The sequence below is a fragment of the Salvelinus namaycush genome, chromosome 27 (genome assembly GCF_016432855.1).
Source record: "Salvelinus namaycush isolate Seneca chromosome 27, SaNama_1.0, whole genome shotgun sequence".
NCBI lineage: Eukaryota > Metazoa > Chordata > Actinopteri > Salmoniformes > Salmonidae > Salvelinus > Salvelinus namaycush.
The window spans coordinates 35,410,438-35,427,553 of record NC_052333.1 but is presented as its reverse complement, the minus strand read 5'-3'; the positions used below and the strand labels follow the sequence as shown (position 1 = coordinate 35,427,553).

Genomic DNA, 17,116 nt, shown 5'->3' with positions numbered 1-17,116 from the left:
GTTTTTGATTATCAACGCAACCAAATATCAACATTTGAAGGAGATGGCTTAATCCTTTAACTTTGGTTTTTGGTTTAGTTGGAGACGTAAATCTGACATATTATTTGTTAACTTGTCGACAACTTAGGCTATTTACTGCATTGCAAAAGTGAAATTGAATTTTGTTTGTTGTCAACACAACCAAACACCAACATTTGAAGGAGATGCATCTTCTGTGCCACTGACTTAGCCTGCCTTTAATTCCAGTTTTTCTACAAATTAATAATTGATATGTTGGATTCACATCTTCATCTCAAATTATCCAAGCATTAGAGACATCTCCTTTAGATTTTAGTACTTGTTTGCGTTGTCAACAAAACACATTTCAATATTACTTTTGTAATACAGTAAATAGGGTAAAGTTAAAGCTAAATAATGTAACAGCATTTATTCAACCTTAAAGTGGTTAACATCCATGGCCACATTGAGGTTACTGTAACTAAATGTCCTCGTGTTATCATAGAACGCATTCGTGTTCAAGATAGCATGAAAAGGTTGCAGGTCTGTATTGATCTTCACAATTGCTATAATAATCTGAGCAAAATCTCGAAGAGCATTGATGACTTGCACTATGTACTTTTAATGTACACTGCATTCGGAAAGTACTCAGACCCCTTGACTTTTTCCACATTTTGTTAGGTTACAGACTTATTTTAAAATGAATAAAAAAATATAAAAAAATCTCAATCTACACACAATACCCTCATAGTGACAAAGCAAAAACAGGTTTATATAGACAGGTGTGTGCCTTTCCAAATCATGTCCAATCAATTTAATTGACCACAGGTGGACTCCAAGTTGTAGAAACATCTCAAGGATGATCAATGGAAACAGGATGCACCTGAGCTCAATTTCGAGTCTCATAGTAAAGGGTCTGAATACTTATGTAAATATGATATCATTTTTAAAATTTGTAATACATTTGCAAACATTTCTAAAAACCTGTTTTCGCTTTGTCATTATGGGTATTGTGTGTAGATTGCTGAGGATTTGTATTTTTTATTTAATCCATTTTAGACTAAGGCTGTAACGTAACAAAATGTGGAAAAGTCAAGGGGTCTGAATACTTTCGGAATGCACTAATCTCAACTGCAATCCAGGTCATTTGATTGTTTCTAGATGAAGCACATTGATAACACATTAAGCTGTTGTATAAATAAAAACTATTCAGACATTGTATTCCCATTTGAACGTTGTTGTGCTTTTAAAATGGTTGAAAGCACAGTGATGACACATTTAGATGATACCTAAACCAAAAAAACGGACAGTTTTTCCATTGGAACTAAGTTGTACACATTAGGAATTCAACAAACTTATTTTGGAGTTGGGTGAATAAAGGTTTAAATCTCATTGATGAACGTCTCAACCAAATGTCCACCTTGAAATGAAGTGATGTTCCCAGTGGGATTGCGCGGCCGAGTATTGCGCCATGCCTCAGGTTCAAACTGTTACGGCTTGGTCTGCGCTCCATAATGATTTAATTAGCCTACATGTCATTGTTTCCCCATGAAATATGATGAACTACTACTAGTGATCCTCAGCAACAACAACACAGATGTTGCGTTTACAGATTTAGCAAATGGAATGAAAGGGAATGACACAAACTGGAGGCTACCAACTGAAGGGAACCTGATCAAAAGTAGTGCACTGTATACAGTAGGACAGGGATATTCAAATAGTATTTGAGAAAGTCCAATCACACAAATTTCCTAGGACGGCAAAGGTCCGGATGGATATTGTCATTATCAGCGTAGTAACAAACCCCCACTTCTCATTTTGCCATTGGGTGGAAGGAAAATGTGTATGTTTTAAAGCAAATTCCTTCCAATTCTATACATTTTTCCATGGGGTGGAGAGAACATATTTCAGTTTTACAGCTAATTTCCTGCAATTGTACACATTTTGCCATGTCTTATGTGTGTTCATGTGATATCTGAGTGACTCAAACATTACAACAAAACCAATGGGGTGAAAAACGTTAGCTAACATGGGCTAGTTGATCAACTGTCATAAATAGCTCTTTAAGGTCAGCAATGACTGACATAAGAGTAAAACTTTTGAAGCACTGCCAAATTACAAAATTGCAGCTTGTGTATTCTACTATTACACTTTTCAAGAAGAGTAAGTTGAAAGCCCTACTGAGTTCCCCCCCCAAAAATAAAAAAATAAAATGTAGGCTTCATTCCGTATTGACACAGTTCTTGGTCAGCATGGCTGACATAGGGAAAAGGGTACAATTTGTGACGCAGCCTAATAATGATAAATGCGGATGAAGATAGTGAGACTGACCACTGTGACGCCGTCGTTGAGAAGGGACTCCCCAAACACCAGGATGTACAGGACCTCGTTGACATGGACCTCCTCAAACACGGCAATCACAGCCACGGGGTCCACAGCAGCAATCAGACTCCCAAACAACAGCAACTGCAGAAGGCCAATGTCAATACCACCTACAGAGGCCCAGGGTAAAAAGTGTTATGATCTCAGACCTTTCATCTACCTTACACATTAACTCTGATTGAGGACCTCAGAAATGCCTGTTTCAATCATCGGAAAACTATAGAAGAACCCATATTTTATGTTGATCTGCTCTACGGCCCCCCTGGTCAAAAGTAGTGCACTATAATAGGAATTTGGGACACACGTTGGCTGCCTTACCTATGGCCCCGCCCAACCAGCACCCCCAAAGGGCGAGTCCCAAAGTGGCAGCGTTCCAGCAGGTGCCAATAACTGCGTAAACCAGGATGGAGCCCAAGTTGCTGAAAAACAGCTTGTTGGGCATTGAGTAGCCCGAGTCCAGGACGATCTGAGGCAGCAGGTAGTAGAAGAAGATGAAGGGCTGCAGCCTGAAGGTCTGCACCTTGTCTGCCCAGTAGATGATGCCGCCCAGGACCCAACCGATGCAAATGAGGAGGCCGCTCTCCGGGATCACACTGGTCAGGCTGGGGTTCAGCTGGAGCACTGTTGGTGAAGAGAGAGCGAGACAAGGACAAAAGAGACAAATTCAGAGATACATAGAGTGAATGAAAGATAAAGAGGGTCAGAAAGTTGAATGATAACAGGGACAAAGCACTTTCAGACTCATATGTGCACTACTTTACCATCTTAAGATGTCTGTGTTCCGTCTTACCTATGTTATTCTGTCTATCCATTGATAATTTATATTCTGTGTGTTTCTCTTATAATTAAACTATATTTGTAAGGTTGTGCATGCATGCTATGTTTAGTCATCCACTGTAGGCAATCTACTTGTGTGCTATAACTGCTGGTACATTGGTTATTGCATGGAAAAAGCTATTGTTACGGTGTTACCCACTGTTTAGACAAATATGGTGATGCATTTGCTCTGGATAGTAAGTGACTTTGAAAATCGGCAAAAGAAAGCAAAGGAAATATATTAGCTACAAAACAACGCAGCATGTCAGAAGGCTCCGCAACATCAGGTAGAGAACGGTCTGGAATTGACCAATGGGAACACTTAATGGCATAGACAACACCGTTCAATCAAGAGCGTCTAACCTATAGCAGAGCGCTTTGGACACACCCACTCCTTTCGAGACATCCACTACTCTGAGACCAGTCCAGGACGCAGCTACTTATACTTGTTGACAACACTGACGAGGGCTATAGTTGCCAGACAGTAGTAGAATTATGTTGAGCCTATTTATGGCCCAAATGCGATACAAAACACAGCTTTCATTCTCACTGGATGATATTGCCTGCTCCCTTCGATCTGTCTGATGTTTACAACCTCAAATCCTATTATTCCCCTCTTTTTCCTGCACTCCTACATCTTTCCTCCCATGAACATTGAATTGAATTATGAAAGTTTCTCGTTTGAAATGAGACCCAAAGTATACATCAAATAAGAATTTGTTCTTAACTGACTTGCCTAGATAAATAAAGGTAAAATAAAAACGTAAAAATTTAAAAAACACATGAAAGGTCAGAATCTAAGAACAAATTCTCGATTATGTTTTATGATCATGAAAGAGTAATCTTTGAGTTCAGAGAAAGTCATTACAACTTTCATAGCCTTATCTGTCTGCCAGCATCATTGTGAATACTACCAACTCTGCGATATATTCACTGACATAGTTTGTGTCTGTAGCATTACTTTAAACTGCGGCAGAAGTGGACCCTGGATTTAGTCTGAGTAGTATTGTTTCCTCTTTGTAAGCTTTTATTTGATCACAACTGCTCTGCCCAAAAGTTCAGAACACTCAATTCAAACAATTTATCAATCATCATTGTCTAACAGTGAATCTGCAGCTGTGTCATCTGATCCTCAAGACCCCTAAAGCTGACTGCATCTCCCTGTATACATACCCATTTTGGATACCCCCAGCCACCAGTATTCGTAAGACAATGAGGTAGGGGGCTTCCACATGGTACCACATAAAAGTCACAATTTGTATCCCTGACAGGCTGGACCCATGGTCCATTCCAGCCTGGCGGTGGTTCGATCCCACCACCCCTGACTCTGGATGCGACCCATGGGGTGTTCCCACCTCCATACCCTCAACCACCAGGCCCATGGTGCAAGTCAGCAACGCTGCCCCCAGCAGCAAGTTCTGCTTGGCATTTCACTAAATAAATAATGCAGCAAAAAATCTCTACTGTACTCAAATCAAGGGCAGAGACTCTCTCTCTCTGTGTGTTTCTCAGTCTCTACTGTACTCAATCAAGGGGAGAGACTCTCGCTCTCTGTGTGTTTCTCAGTCTCTACTGTACTCAATCAAGGGCAGAGACTCTCTCTCTCTGTGTTTCTCAGTCTCTACTGTACTCAATCAAGGGAAGAGACTCTCTGTGTGTTTCTCAGTCTCTACTGTACTCAATCAAGGGAAGAGACTCTCTCTCTCTGTGTTTCTCAGTCTCTACTGTACTCAATCAAGGGCAGAGACTCTCTCTCTCTGTGTTTCTCAGTCTCTACTGTACTCAATCAAGGGCAGAGACTCTCTCTCTCTGTGTTTCTCAGTCTCTACTGTACTCAATCAAGGGCAGAGACTCTCTCTGTGTTTCTCAGTCTCTACTGTACTCATTCAAGGGCAGAGATGACTATGCCACTCTCAAGGAGGAAACTTCATACTAATCTGTGCTTTCAAACCAGATGAAAAGTTTTTACATTTGGTGTGTAATTTCAGTTCATTGTTTGCCTGGCCTCAGAGAGGTGTTTCATGCCCACATTCTCACACAGGTGTGTGTACATGGGACAAGAAATCTGTGGATACGTATTTGTATGTTAACGTAATTGATATAGCGCACAACAGAAACGTGTCAAGTAGGATACAATGGCATGTATTTATTCTGGTGAACTCCATAGTGACGATGTCAGGAGCTTGGTCCGGAGGCATCATGACATATTATTTAGGATATGTGTTTTATTTCCTTAAAACGACACTGTCACTGGATATGTACTGTACTCAATCAGCATAATAAATAATACTCCTTACACAGGTGATCCAACTGAAATGTTATTTGTTTTAACTTGGAACTGTTTGTTATCATAGCTTGTAATATATGTATAAGTGAATAAGTCATAAGTCAGTACGAAGTATGTGTCAGTATACTATGTGTACATATAATGACTTGTTCAGCAGTCAACGTAACACAGTGCTCACATAAGCCTTTTGGACTTAGTAAGGCCTAACAGCTGGAAGTGTTTTGAAACTGAAGCCATTAACATGAAGATGCATTTGCATAGCAGAGTAATGTGAGTAATCTAATTTGCACACATTATAAATAAGTCAAATGTTATTTTAACATACATTAGAGGCGGGTTTATTATTATCTACTTGATTTACAGCCAAATGTTTAACTCCGTGGCTAAATAGGGTGGAAAAATATGGCATGCATCCATTCACATTATTAACCATATAAATGAACTAATGTCCCAATGTATCATTTTATCCAGCTGTTTTAGCCTTTAAAATGTTAAACATGATTATGGCCTTGAGTCCCATGTTCCTCCAAGCATGTAAAAATATGCCATTTTTAACACCTGATTAGAAAGGTTCAGTCTTGGAAAGGTTAAACAAATGGCGTTATTGGGCCTGAAGTTGTAGACACAGTACATATTCTTGTGGAATACAAAATTGTATCTTTGCAGTGTATATTTGGGGCGGCAGGTAGCCTAGTGGTTAGAGCGTTGGACTAGTAACCGAAAGGTTGCAAGATCGAATCCCCGAGCTGACAAGGTAAAAAATCTGTTGTTCTGCCCCTGAACAAGGCAGTTAACCCACTGTTCCCAGACCATCATTGAAAATAAGAATTTGTTCTTAACTAACTTGCCCAGTTAAATAAAGGTAAAATAATTTTTTACTTAAAAAAAAAAAACATTTGCGAAGTTCATACCAGTTGCAATTGAGTCACACAGAAGGTGTTCTTTTAACCCTTCTGCTTTTCTGCTACTAATGACCTAAAGGCAAACTACAGGTTGCTGAAGGCGACCTACAGCAACCTCAGAATACTCATGTGCTTTGTAATGTTCTTTACATTTTCATCATTGTGCAAAATGACGTCACGCCTGCAATGAAATGCTTCTATAGCACATTTCCATAAGTAAACACTGCCAAATATGTTTTGATGTTCTACCCATGGGAAAACCCTCTTTCTAAGGTCTCTTTACAGATTACTAATCAGGACTGCCAACCTTCCAGTTTGGACTGGAGTTACCAGAAATGGGCTTTTACCTCCTGTCAAATAGTGAAGCCAGCCTAGGAGATTTTTGTGATGATTGAATTAGATGAATACAAGAAATCAGTCCATTACAAGTTGTCAACCCTAGGTTATGTCACGTCCTGATCTGTTTCACCTGCCATTGTGCTTGTCTCCACCCCCCTCCAGGTGTTGCCCATCTTCCCCATTATCCCCTGTGTACTTATACCTATGTTTTCTGTTTGTCTATTGCCAGTTTGTCTTGTTTGTCAAGCTTACCAGCGTTCGTCCTGTCTTTTCCCAGCCTCTCTTTATCTCGTCCTCCTGGTATTTGACCCTTGCTTGTCTTGACCGTGTACCTGACCACTCTGCCCGTCCCTGAGCCTGCCTGCCGCCCTGTACCTTTGCTCCTACTCTGGATTGTGAACCCCTGCCTGCCTTGACCTGTTGTTTGCCTGCCCCTGTGGTTACAATAAACATTGTTACTTCACACAGACTGCACTTGGGTCTTACCTTGATTCCTTATAGGTTAGGCTAATCAGCCATTCCTATTCTATCCATTCCTACCAAAACTAGGCCAATAGGCTGGGAATTAATTTCAGAAGCCCTGTTTATACCTGCCACTAGCATGCGTCCTTCGTCCTGATCTTGACCTAATCTTATCCGTTTACACTTATAAGATCTGATCACAATGTGTCTTTTAATCATAAACACCAATCCTGTCTAGAAATGTAGGCACAATCAGAATGTGGACCAGATCAAGACAAAGGTTGCACATTAGAACCAGGTATAAACGTGGCTATAGCCTGGTTGTGTTTTGATTAGACTGGTGACAGAGGATGAGGGCACAATACAGTCAACAATTTATTAGTTGATCATGTTCTTGCATGTAGATCTTAAGGGAAGGGATCACTACTACCTCACTCTCCAACCAAGGAGCATGAATTGTAAAGAGGAGATTCAGCATCTGTTGCATGGCAATGAAAGTAAATGAAATATTTATTGTTAAAGGTCAAATCATGTTTTTTTACTCACTTCCATTGTCCTCCAAGAGTTGCTGAATCTCCTCTCTACTTCATGTGGATGTTCACAGGAGGTATAGTGAAGTACGCAACAGGTTCAAAAGTTCTACAGTCCAAACAGGTCATTTCACAGTGCATATTTTAAACTGATTGGAGAGAAGGTATGACTCCATCCTGGCCCCCTGTACTAAGGACTCATTAACAGACAACCCATTATTCATGTAGACAAATGAAATGGAAAGGGACCTGACACAACCCATCCAGGGGTCTATCCGAGACTTTTACGTTATCGCGGTTTGATAAGCACTCCTCAGTCACCAGTGTAAATGCTGTGGTTACGTTTTGAGGGGCTGCGTCACAGACGTCAGCGTAGGGTCATTTGAAGGGAATAATGACCTGCTACATTTCAGTTGATCTGCAAGCAGAGCCATACCTAAATCTATATGGAAGTCTATATCTGCCAGCAACACATCAAGACTGTACACTTCCACCATCATACGCGTGGGAAACACACTCCCACATGTGCGTGTACCTATACACAGAGTGTAACCAACGTCACATCTCAAGTGTGCCTGTTGTGTACACTCACAACGCTAATGACCAACGCGTCAACACAACTGTGAATACCTCCATTACCTTTAACCGTTCACCTTCAAAAGCTGAAACTCCATAACTCACATCTGTACCGACATACACATCAGCACAAATTACATTATCACTTGCCAGACTCTACCAAAGTTTTCCTCAGCTTTCCAGTCGAAACACAAATAAATCCTGTACAATTTTACACCAACACACAGTTAATTGGCTGTGTCATGACAGTGTAAAGTCAGCGGTCGTGAACTGACATCAGCTTGGTTTATAACATCTGTTAAAACTCTGAGAGTGAATAGGGGACGCGATCTATGGTACGATGAAGTGCTGTGAAGATAAGTAGCCTGGGGAAGGGGATGTACATGTATGGTACTCACTGAGTTTGCAGAGCCAGCTGACCAGGATCCAGAGTGCTACCAGGTACGGGAATTGAATTTCTTGCCAGTTCCAGGTGACGATGGGCAGGGTGGTGATAAGGTTCGTTGTTCCATTTTCTGTGCCCTTGTAAGTCCTGTGCTCTGTGCCCATCTGAAGGTCATCATTACCTGCCTGAGATGCCAGGCTGGGCCTACTGATGGCAAGCAGCACAATCACTAGGAAGAACGTGGAGTGCCATAGAGCTGGCATCTTGGAGCTGGATTCTTTTCAAATCTTTTGCTCTTTGATCGATCTTGGTGTCTGTCTCTCATTCCCTCCCTCTCTGTCCTCTCTCACCGTCTCTGGATTTTCAGTGCTGGCCCTAAGTATGTTTGCTCCTCTCTGTCCTCGCTCAGGCTAGAGTGCACCTTTTCACTACAGGTGAAAGCTCCTCCCACTCTTTAGTCGGACCAGCTAGTTGGGCCACTTCTTCAATGGCAGGGATGGACGTTTTGCCCCACCTTGCCACCCTCTTGGTAATCACTGGCTCAGGACAGCAGAGGCTTTTCTAAAGTCGACCACCCTTGCCAGCAGGCACGCCAGCTAAGCTAGTTAGACAAGCTAGCTACTCTAACTTGATTGATAGCCTGAAATGGCTTCTTGGTAACTAGTTATGAGATTGGGAAGCTATCTGGGATAGCTAAAGCCAACTTCATAAAATTGCTAGTTGGCTAGAAGGTGTTAGAGATTCAACAAAAATCTGAGGGGGCCCAATATTTATTTTGGGGTTGGCACAGGGACATGTGGCTCCTCAGATTTTTGTTTCTCTAACACTTCTTGCCACCTACCAATTTTATGAAGTTGGCTTTAGCTAGCCCAGGTAAGTTTCCAATCTCCCAGCCTCATAACTAGCTACCAAGAAGCCATTTCAGGCTATCAAACAAGTTAGAGTAGTTAAGTAGCTTGTCTAACTATCTTAGCCAGGCATGCCTGCTGGCAAGGTTGGTCGACTTTAGAAAAGCATGCAATTACTAAATAAAATTCACATTCCTTCAAATCTTTTTCCCAGATAAATGTAGTATCTTTATAAAAAAGAATGCTTATATATATATATATATATATATATATATAAGCATATATATGTGTAGAAAAATAAACATGATTTTACATAGAATAAGGCATAATGATTATGGCTCTCAATTGCAGGTGTTTGAAAAATTCTCCAACTTACGCATTGGGGGACCTAGCCCCCCTCTGGACCTCCGCCCCCCAGCCATCCTCGCGTACTTTCCAGGGTGCACGACGCCCCTGCAGGAAGGACACTTACAGCTCTGGCCTAGTTTTTCAAAGTTAATGATAGAATTCCATGGAAGCTTGTTCCCATCACCCAAAACAAATATGACTACGAGTTATGAGATAGTAAGTCATGAGATATGCAAGTAATGACATATGTACGTCATAATTATAAGACAGTAAGCCATTATTATGAGATCCGTTTAGGTGATCAGTATCACATGAATCCAATGTGCACCTTGCATCAGGCCATCCTCTACTTTCAAGGATAACCTTCTGTATATTCTATTGTCAATCACACGGTGTGTGTGAGAGAGCGAGAGAGAGAGAGAGTTTGTGGTGATATCATTCCATATTAATGGATTGGAGAGTTGTTGATGTGAGCTTCTGGCTGTCTGATGTATTCATTAATTCAATTCAATCCACTAAAGGGGAAATATGGGATTGGTACATCCATTTTTGGAGTTTAAAATTATAAATACATTTGAAGATCTTAAGTTTACATACACTTAGGTTGGAGTCATTAAATCTCATTTTTCAACCACTCCACAAAATTCTTGTTAACAAACTATAATTTTGTCAAGTCAGTTAGGACATCTACTTTGTGCATGACACAAGGAACTTTTCCAACAATTCTTTACAGACAGATTATTTCACTTATAATTCACGGTATCACAATTCCAGTGGGTCAGAAGTTTACATACACTAAGTTGACTGTACCTATAAACAGCTTGGGAAATTCCAGAAAAAAATGTAATGGCTTTAGAAGCTTCTGATAGGCTAATTGACATCATTTGAGTCAACTGGAGGTGTACCTGTGGATGTATTTCAAGGCCTACCTTCAAACTCAGTGCCTCTTTGCTTGACATCATAGGAAAATCAAAAGAAATCAGCCAAGACCTCAGAAAAAAAATTGTAGACCTCCAAAAGTCTGGTTCATCATTGGGAGCAATTTCCAAATGCCTGAAGGTACCACGTTCATCTGTACAAACAAAAGTACGCAAGTATTAACACCGTGGGACCACGCAGCCATCACACCGCTCAGGAAGGAGACGCGTTCTGTCTCCTAGAGATGAACGTACTTTGGTGCGAAAAGTGCAAATCAATCCTAGAACAGCAGCAAAGGACCTTGTGAAGATGCTGGAGGAAACGGGTGCAAAAGTATCTATATCCACAGTAAAACGAGTCCTATATCGACATAACCTGAAAGGCCGCTCAGCAAAGAAGAAGCCACTGCTCCATAAAAAAGCCAGACTATGGTTTGCAACTGCACATGGGGACAAAGATCGTACTTTTTGGAGAAATATCTTCTGGTCTGATGAAACAAAAATAGAAATGTTTGGTCATAATGACCATCGTTATGTTTGGAGGAAAAAGGGGGAGACTTGCAAGCTGAAGAACACCATCTCAACCATGAAGCACGGTGGTGGCAGCATCATGTTGTGGGGGTGCTTTGCTGCAGGAAGGACTGGTGCACTTCACAAAATAGATGGCATCATGAGGAAAGAAAATGATGTGGATATATTGAAGCAACATCTCAAGACATCAGTCAGGAAGTTAAAGCTTGGTCGCAAATGGGTCTTCCAAATGGACAATGACCCCAAGCATACCTCCAAAGTTGTGGCAAAATGGCTTTAGGACAACAAAGTCAAGGTATTGGAGTGGCCATCACAACGCCCTGACCTCAATCGTACAGAAAATTTGTGGGCAGAACTGAAAAGCATGTGCGAGCAAGGAGACCTACAAACCTGACTCAGTTACACCAGCTCTGTCAGGAGGAATGGGCCGAAAATTCACCCAACTTATTGTTGTAGGAGTACATGAGATACATATATAACATATATACGTATAGGACAGCACATAGATGTATAAGCTAGCTGAACATTAAAAATAGGCAACTGAACAAGAGACACATAGTCTGCTGATTCCATTAAGTGCAACTGACCAGACACATAGGCGCCTAAGGCAATTGGACACTAGACATATAGTCTGACCATTCCATTAAGTACATACATACCAGACACATGGGCGCCTAAAGTAATTGGACACACTGGGATAGAGGGTCCGGCCACCATTATAAACTAATTGAAAGCAGATGGTGGTGAATGACTTCAGAAAGGAAACTTCATTTGCATAAGGGATGGACATAATACTATGTGTGTATAAAAGAGCGAACCAGTGCTCTGGGAAGGTGTGTGTTCCGCGGGACATTCGAGATTGCTATACAATTGTATTAAAAAAGCATGTTTGGTTTTACAAGTTCTTGTCAGCGTTATATTTGAACCGATTGTCCACGACAGAATTTGGCGAGCTTGCCAGGAGGGACAGGGACTGAGGAATGGCGTTCAGGGCTGGAGATAGTTTCTTTGGACAATCTTGCAAACACTATGGCCACAACTATGAAAAAGGTAAGCTTGTTCTTACATAGTTGAAATGTTTGTATGGATTGCTTCAGAGATCCTGTCTCAGCGAGAGGGGCGCCATGTAAGTCTCTCTTTCAAATTTCCTAAAAAGAAACCAGTAAATACTAAAGAACTTTTGAATTCAATGAATTTGCATGTATGTGTAATTTGGGGAATTGTATTAAATAGAAATGTATGCGCATGTAGTATAGAGACTGAGTGAATAGGCGCTGTGAACTTTGCTTGTGTTAGGTGTTTAGCGGAGTGGGTATGCATGCGCTCGTTCTGATCAGACCGTTCGAATGTGTAGCTTAAATGATGCGGTTGTTTGCGAATCTGGCTGAGATGGCTGGCTATAATAAGGGACAGATAATGTAGGTAGAAAATCCTGTGATACCTCTTCAATAAAATTAGTAGAAGGAATGCTTGGACAGGTTACTTATGGAAAACGGCTCTAAAGATAACAGAGAACTGCATAAATAAGTAGTTAGGAAGCCACGATACCGCTCTTTAAAAAAGGAACATTTTTAAAGAGGTCTGCTTGGGTGGGATATTCACGGCAGAAGGGTCTGTTGGTGAATATTTAGTAGTTAAATAAATATTTCATGGCTACCGCCCCAGAACGGGGGACTGAACGGATGAATATTTAGGACACAGGAAAAACGTTTGCCCGATTGTGCGGCGTTCAAACTGCAAAAGTAGCTTATACGGTCAAAACATAAATCAGTAATTAAATAAATATTTCATGGTTACCGCTCTGAAAGGGGGACTGTACGGGTGAAATATTAGGTTGCAGGAAAACGTTGGCCCGATTGTGCGGCGTTCAACTGCAAAAGTAGCTTATACGGTCAAAACATAAATCAGTAGTTAAATAAATATTCATAGTTACCGCTCTGAAAGGAGGACTGTACGGGTGAATTATTTAGGTTGCAGGAAAAACGTTGGCCCGATTGTGCGGCGTTCAAATGCAAAAGAAATCCTGCGAATAAAAAACCGCTCTGTCTAGCTAACAGGGTTTTGTAATTCAGTAGGTCACGCCACAATACTACTCTAATAATAGAAGAAAAGATCAGTATTGGGGGGGTGAATAGGATATGAAGACAAGCTGATCCGATTAGACAGTAGTCTCGTCATATTGTAGAAATCCTAGTAGTCTAGGCTTATGTAGGAGGAAGTGAATTAAGTCAATAAAGAAAGACTAAGTTGTTTTGAGGTAAAAACAAAGAGATTGAATGAACAGATGAAAAATAAAAAGGATGAATGAAAATGTTGTAAGAAATGAGTGGATCTGTGTAAAGATAGAACATTAGGAAGAAAGATAGGACAGGTTGTGTGTGTGTAGGCAGAACGTCCAGAAGAGGGAGCGCGCAGCCCTCCTGTGAATAGAGAATAGAGTTGTAGAAAGGTGCAGTTAACTGCTATTAGGCAGATGGAACGGAATTAAGAAACATCGAAGTAAAATAAGTTGTAATCAAGGATAAAAACACTGATGTGATAAAGTGGTAAGAGACCGCGGTAAAAATAACAAAAAGGTGTCAAAACAAATAATAAATAAAAATACTTAAAAAGGCGTTAACCGAATAGTATAAATACGGATAGAACAGTGGGTAACAAAAGAGAAAACAGAATCGCCGATAAATTGAAATTATACTATAAAGTTAAAAACTAATCTAGGTTAGTTAAGATAAATAGTGGAATCCAGGACACTATTACCTGATAAACAGGATGAATAGAATAAGGGAGGCACAGTCGCATGGGACCAAAATGTGAAGCTCGATTTGCAGGCGTTCTGATGTCAACATTCTATCATCAGAAAATACATTGCGATGAGGTACAAATGTGGTTCCTCTAGTCCTCGCAGACGTGCGGGTGATTAGCAGAACTATTGACAATATTTAAGAACGAATAAGAAAATAGCTCTCTGTTTTGAATATGGGTATAGCCGGTATGGGGAAAATTAGTGTAATGTGACACTAGAACTTAGTGCGGTAGCAGGAAATGCCGCTATACAAGAGTTTATATCCTTGTCAAAATAACAAACAACTAATTGGTTTGAGGTTAGTGAGAATGGAATTTTTTACTTGGCGGTGTGTAGTCTCTGAGCGAACAATGAGTGTTTCATAGAGATTACAGTTTATATGTGGTCAAGAAGAAGTATTAGATCACGTTTGACTTGACATCTAGTAGAGTACAGATGGAATTTTAATTGTTAGGCATTCTATACCGTCATTCTCTGAAAACTGTTAAGACGTTTATGGAATAAAAACTATTTGCTGATTAAAAGGTAACATTGTGAATATTAACGATATGTATACTTTCTTTTCCAGAAAAAAAGGGTTTAATCTTCTCTGGTCAAAATGTCATTGGAGACTGCATTACTGTGGAAAGCAGTTCTTAAAGTCAGTTGCTTTAAAAATAAAAATATCTGGATAAGGCTAAAAAATGGAGTTCTGGATGAGTGAGTCCAGTCCCTTTGCGATATTGGCTTATGGTTCACTAGTAAGTACACCATGTACTGGGAATGAATATGCATTAGTAGATTTATTGGAAGGGTTTTTTCCAATTCAGTTTCAAATTGGGTATGCAAAAGGATGGAAATGTTTTTGAAAAATGTATTTAAGTTGTTCCTAAAGAAAGGGGGAGTGGAAACATATTAATGGTGTCAAAATGCCCTGAATCCTAAGAATTTCCTGTGAAAGACTGATCACCTTTTACTAGAAATTGTTGGAACAGGTGGGATTTAATTATAAAATGAGTAAAAGACCCCAGACTCTGTTCAAAATGTATAATTACTTTGAAAATCTATTATGTCCCTGGGAAAATTATGAAGAGTTGTACCCTTAAATTGAATTACTTATTCAAATAGGTTGAATTTTAATTTTAATTTTGATATAACATGAGTTCATAGGTAAAATTATCAGTTCCTTGGGGTTATGGTCTTTGGGTAAATACACAAATGTGCTTTGTTCATTCTGCATATAAAAAGTGATGAAAGTTACTCCAAAGGGTTTATTGGAGTGTGGGTTTCTGTGAGGGTTTTGTTGATAAATACATCATCTGTAATTCATCTGAGAGATCACCAGTAGAATAAGGGAGTTATCATAAAAGGTGACGACAGAATGCTTTAAGGCATGGGAGAGAATATCACCACAAGTGGGTGTGGAGCTCAAACCCACCCTGACCGACTGAATGGTGAGGGACAACTGTGTCTGATGACCTGTGAACTGTGTTTAAAAATAGACATGCTGAAATATATTTGTTGTGTGAATAATGACTTAAAGGAATTGGGGTACTGACCTTTTATTATCAGGCCACTCATGAGAGAAAAACTGAGACTAAAGGGATATTGTACAATAGATAATACTGGTATTTAAAGTGTTTAGTATAAATGTTAATTATTAAAGGGATGTTGTGTATTGAATAGATAAGGTCAAATTTGAGTTAAAGTAAACACTAAGGACTGTTATCCTGAATATTGGGTTGGAAAATGTATTTAAAAAATAACTGTTTAGTTATTTAGATATAGAACTGTTTAAATTTAATAGGCCTAGGGAAGCTCTGGAAACTAATCCTGAGACAAGGAGGTTGACAAAACTTACAGAATATTAGATTACAGGTTTTTTGTTTCTTTTGTTTTATAATGTCATTGGAATTGTAATGATAAAATGTAATGTTTAATTGAATAAAAAGGTAGTCTGTTGTGCGATGATACCCATGAATGAAGAAGAAAGAGACCAATAATAACATGGGCATAGAATGAAACAGATGGACGTTTTCTCCAGGTTTAATTACATTACAAATAGTGGTAATTTATTGCAAATGAGTAATTATTATAATTTTTTTTCTCTTTTTCTCGTTTGGTTAATTTATTTTTGGTTTGAGGAACATAAGGTTGTGTATATGTTCCTGAGGAGGGACTGATACTGATATAAATGATATATAAATTGACTTAAGGATGTTTTAAGTATGTATCAAACAATGGCTGTTATGGGTTAGGGATCTCATAAATGAAGGTAATGGTAGTGAAGGGGTGTTATTTCTAGAAACTATGTATAGTAATAGAGATAATTCACAGAAAAGGAAAGACAGCTGGCTGTGTAAAATATAGGGACAATTCTAAAGTGAATAGAACAATTCACATATGGTAAAATGGTAAAAAGGTAAAAATAATAAGTGGTGGCATTTTGAACATTAGAGCAAAAGTTTAAGAAACTTATGACTTAGTTTTGTTAGGATTGGATATTAATCCAACTGGAAGACGCTTGAATGATTATATGTTATTTTACAGCAGTTGCTGTAGGGACAATCATTTGACTATCATTATGAATATTTCTGTGGCAGGAGGCCAGGTATTTGAGGCAGAATGGTTACATAGGGCTGTTATTAAAAATTAAGATTTAGTGATCTTGCTAATGTTGTCAGGAAATAACCCATGTGTTAGTGTGTATGTCCTCAGGAAAAAACAGCCAGAAATGGAAGGGCTTGGGCTGCATTCTGGAGACTGAGTGTACATCAAGATACACCAGGCTGGTGGTATACTTCTTACAACACTGCAGTGGTAAAGTTCTTCATGTTTCTCTTTGGTGGGTACATAAGTCTCACGAGAAGTGAGGTCCAGCTGAATAAGGGGTGAGCTTGAAAACACCATGACAGAGGACGTGGAATCAGAGAGAGAGAGAGAGAGAGAGAGAGACTAGATTCCACTATAGACATACTGGGTTGAGTTTGGGGCTACTTGTTTCATTTTTTAAT

The 17,116-nt window shown here is 39.7% G+C and overlaps 1 protein-coding gene across 1 annotated transcript in view; it reads right to left on the bottom strand.

Moving 5' to 3' along the window:
• Positions 1-8,939, bottom strand: part of LOC120022386 (sodium/hydrogen exchanger 3-like) — a 46,100-nt gene extending 37,161 nt beyond the window's left edge. Inside the window, exons 1-3 of the mRNA XM_038966277.1 lie at positions 8,690-8,939; positions 2,698-3,000; positions 2,329-2,489 (exon numbers count right to left, since the gene is read on the bottom strand). Of these exons, the coding sequence (XP_038822205.1) occupies positions 2,329-2,489; positions 2,698-3,000; positions 8,690-8,939 (714 nt within the window). The remainder of the gene's footprint in view (positions 1-2,328; positions 2,490-2,697; positions 3,001-8,689) is intronic.
• Positions 8,940-17,116: the final 8,177 nt, after the last annotated feature.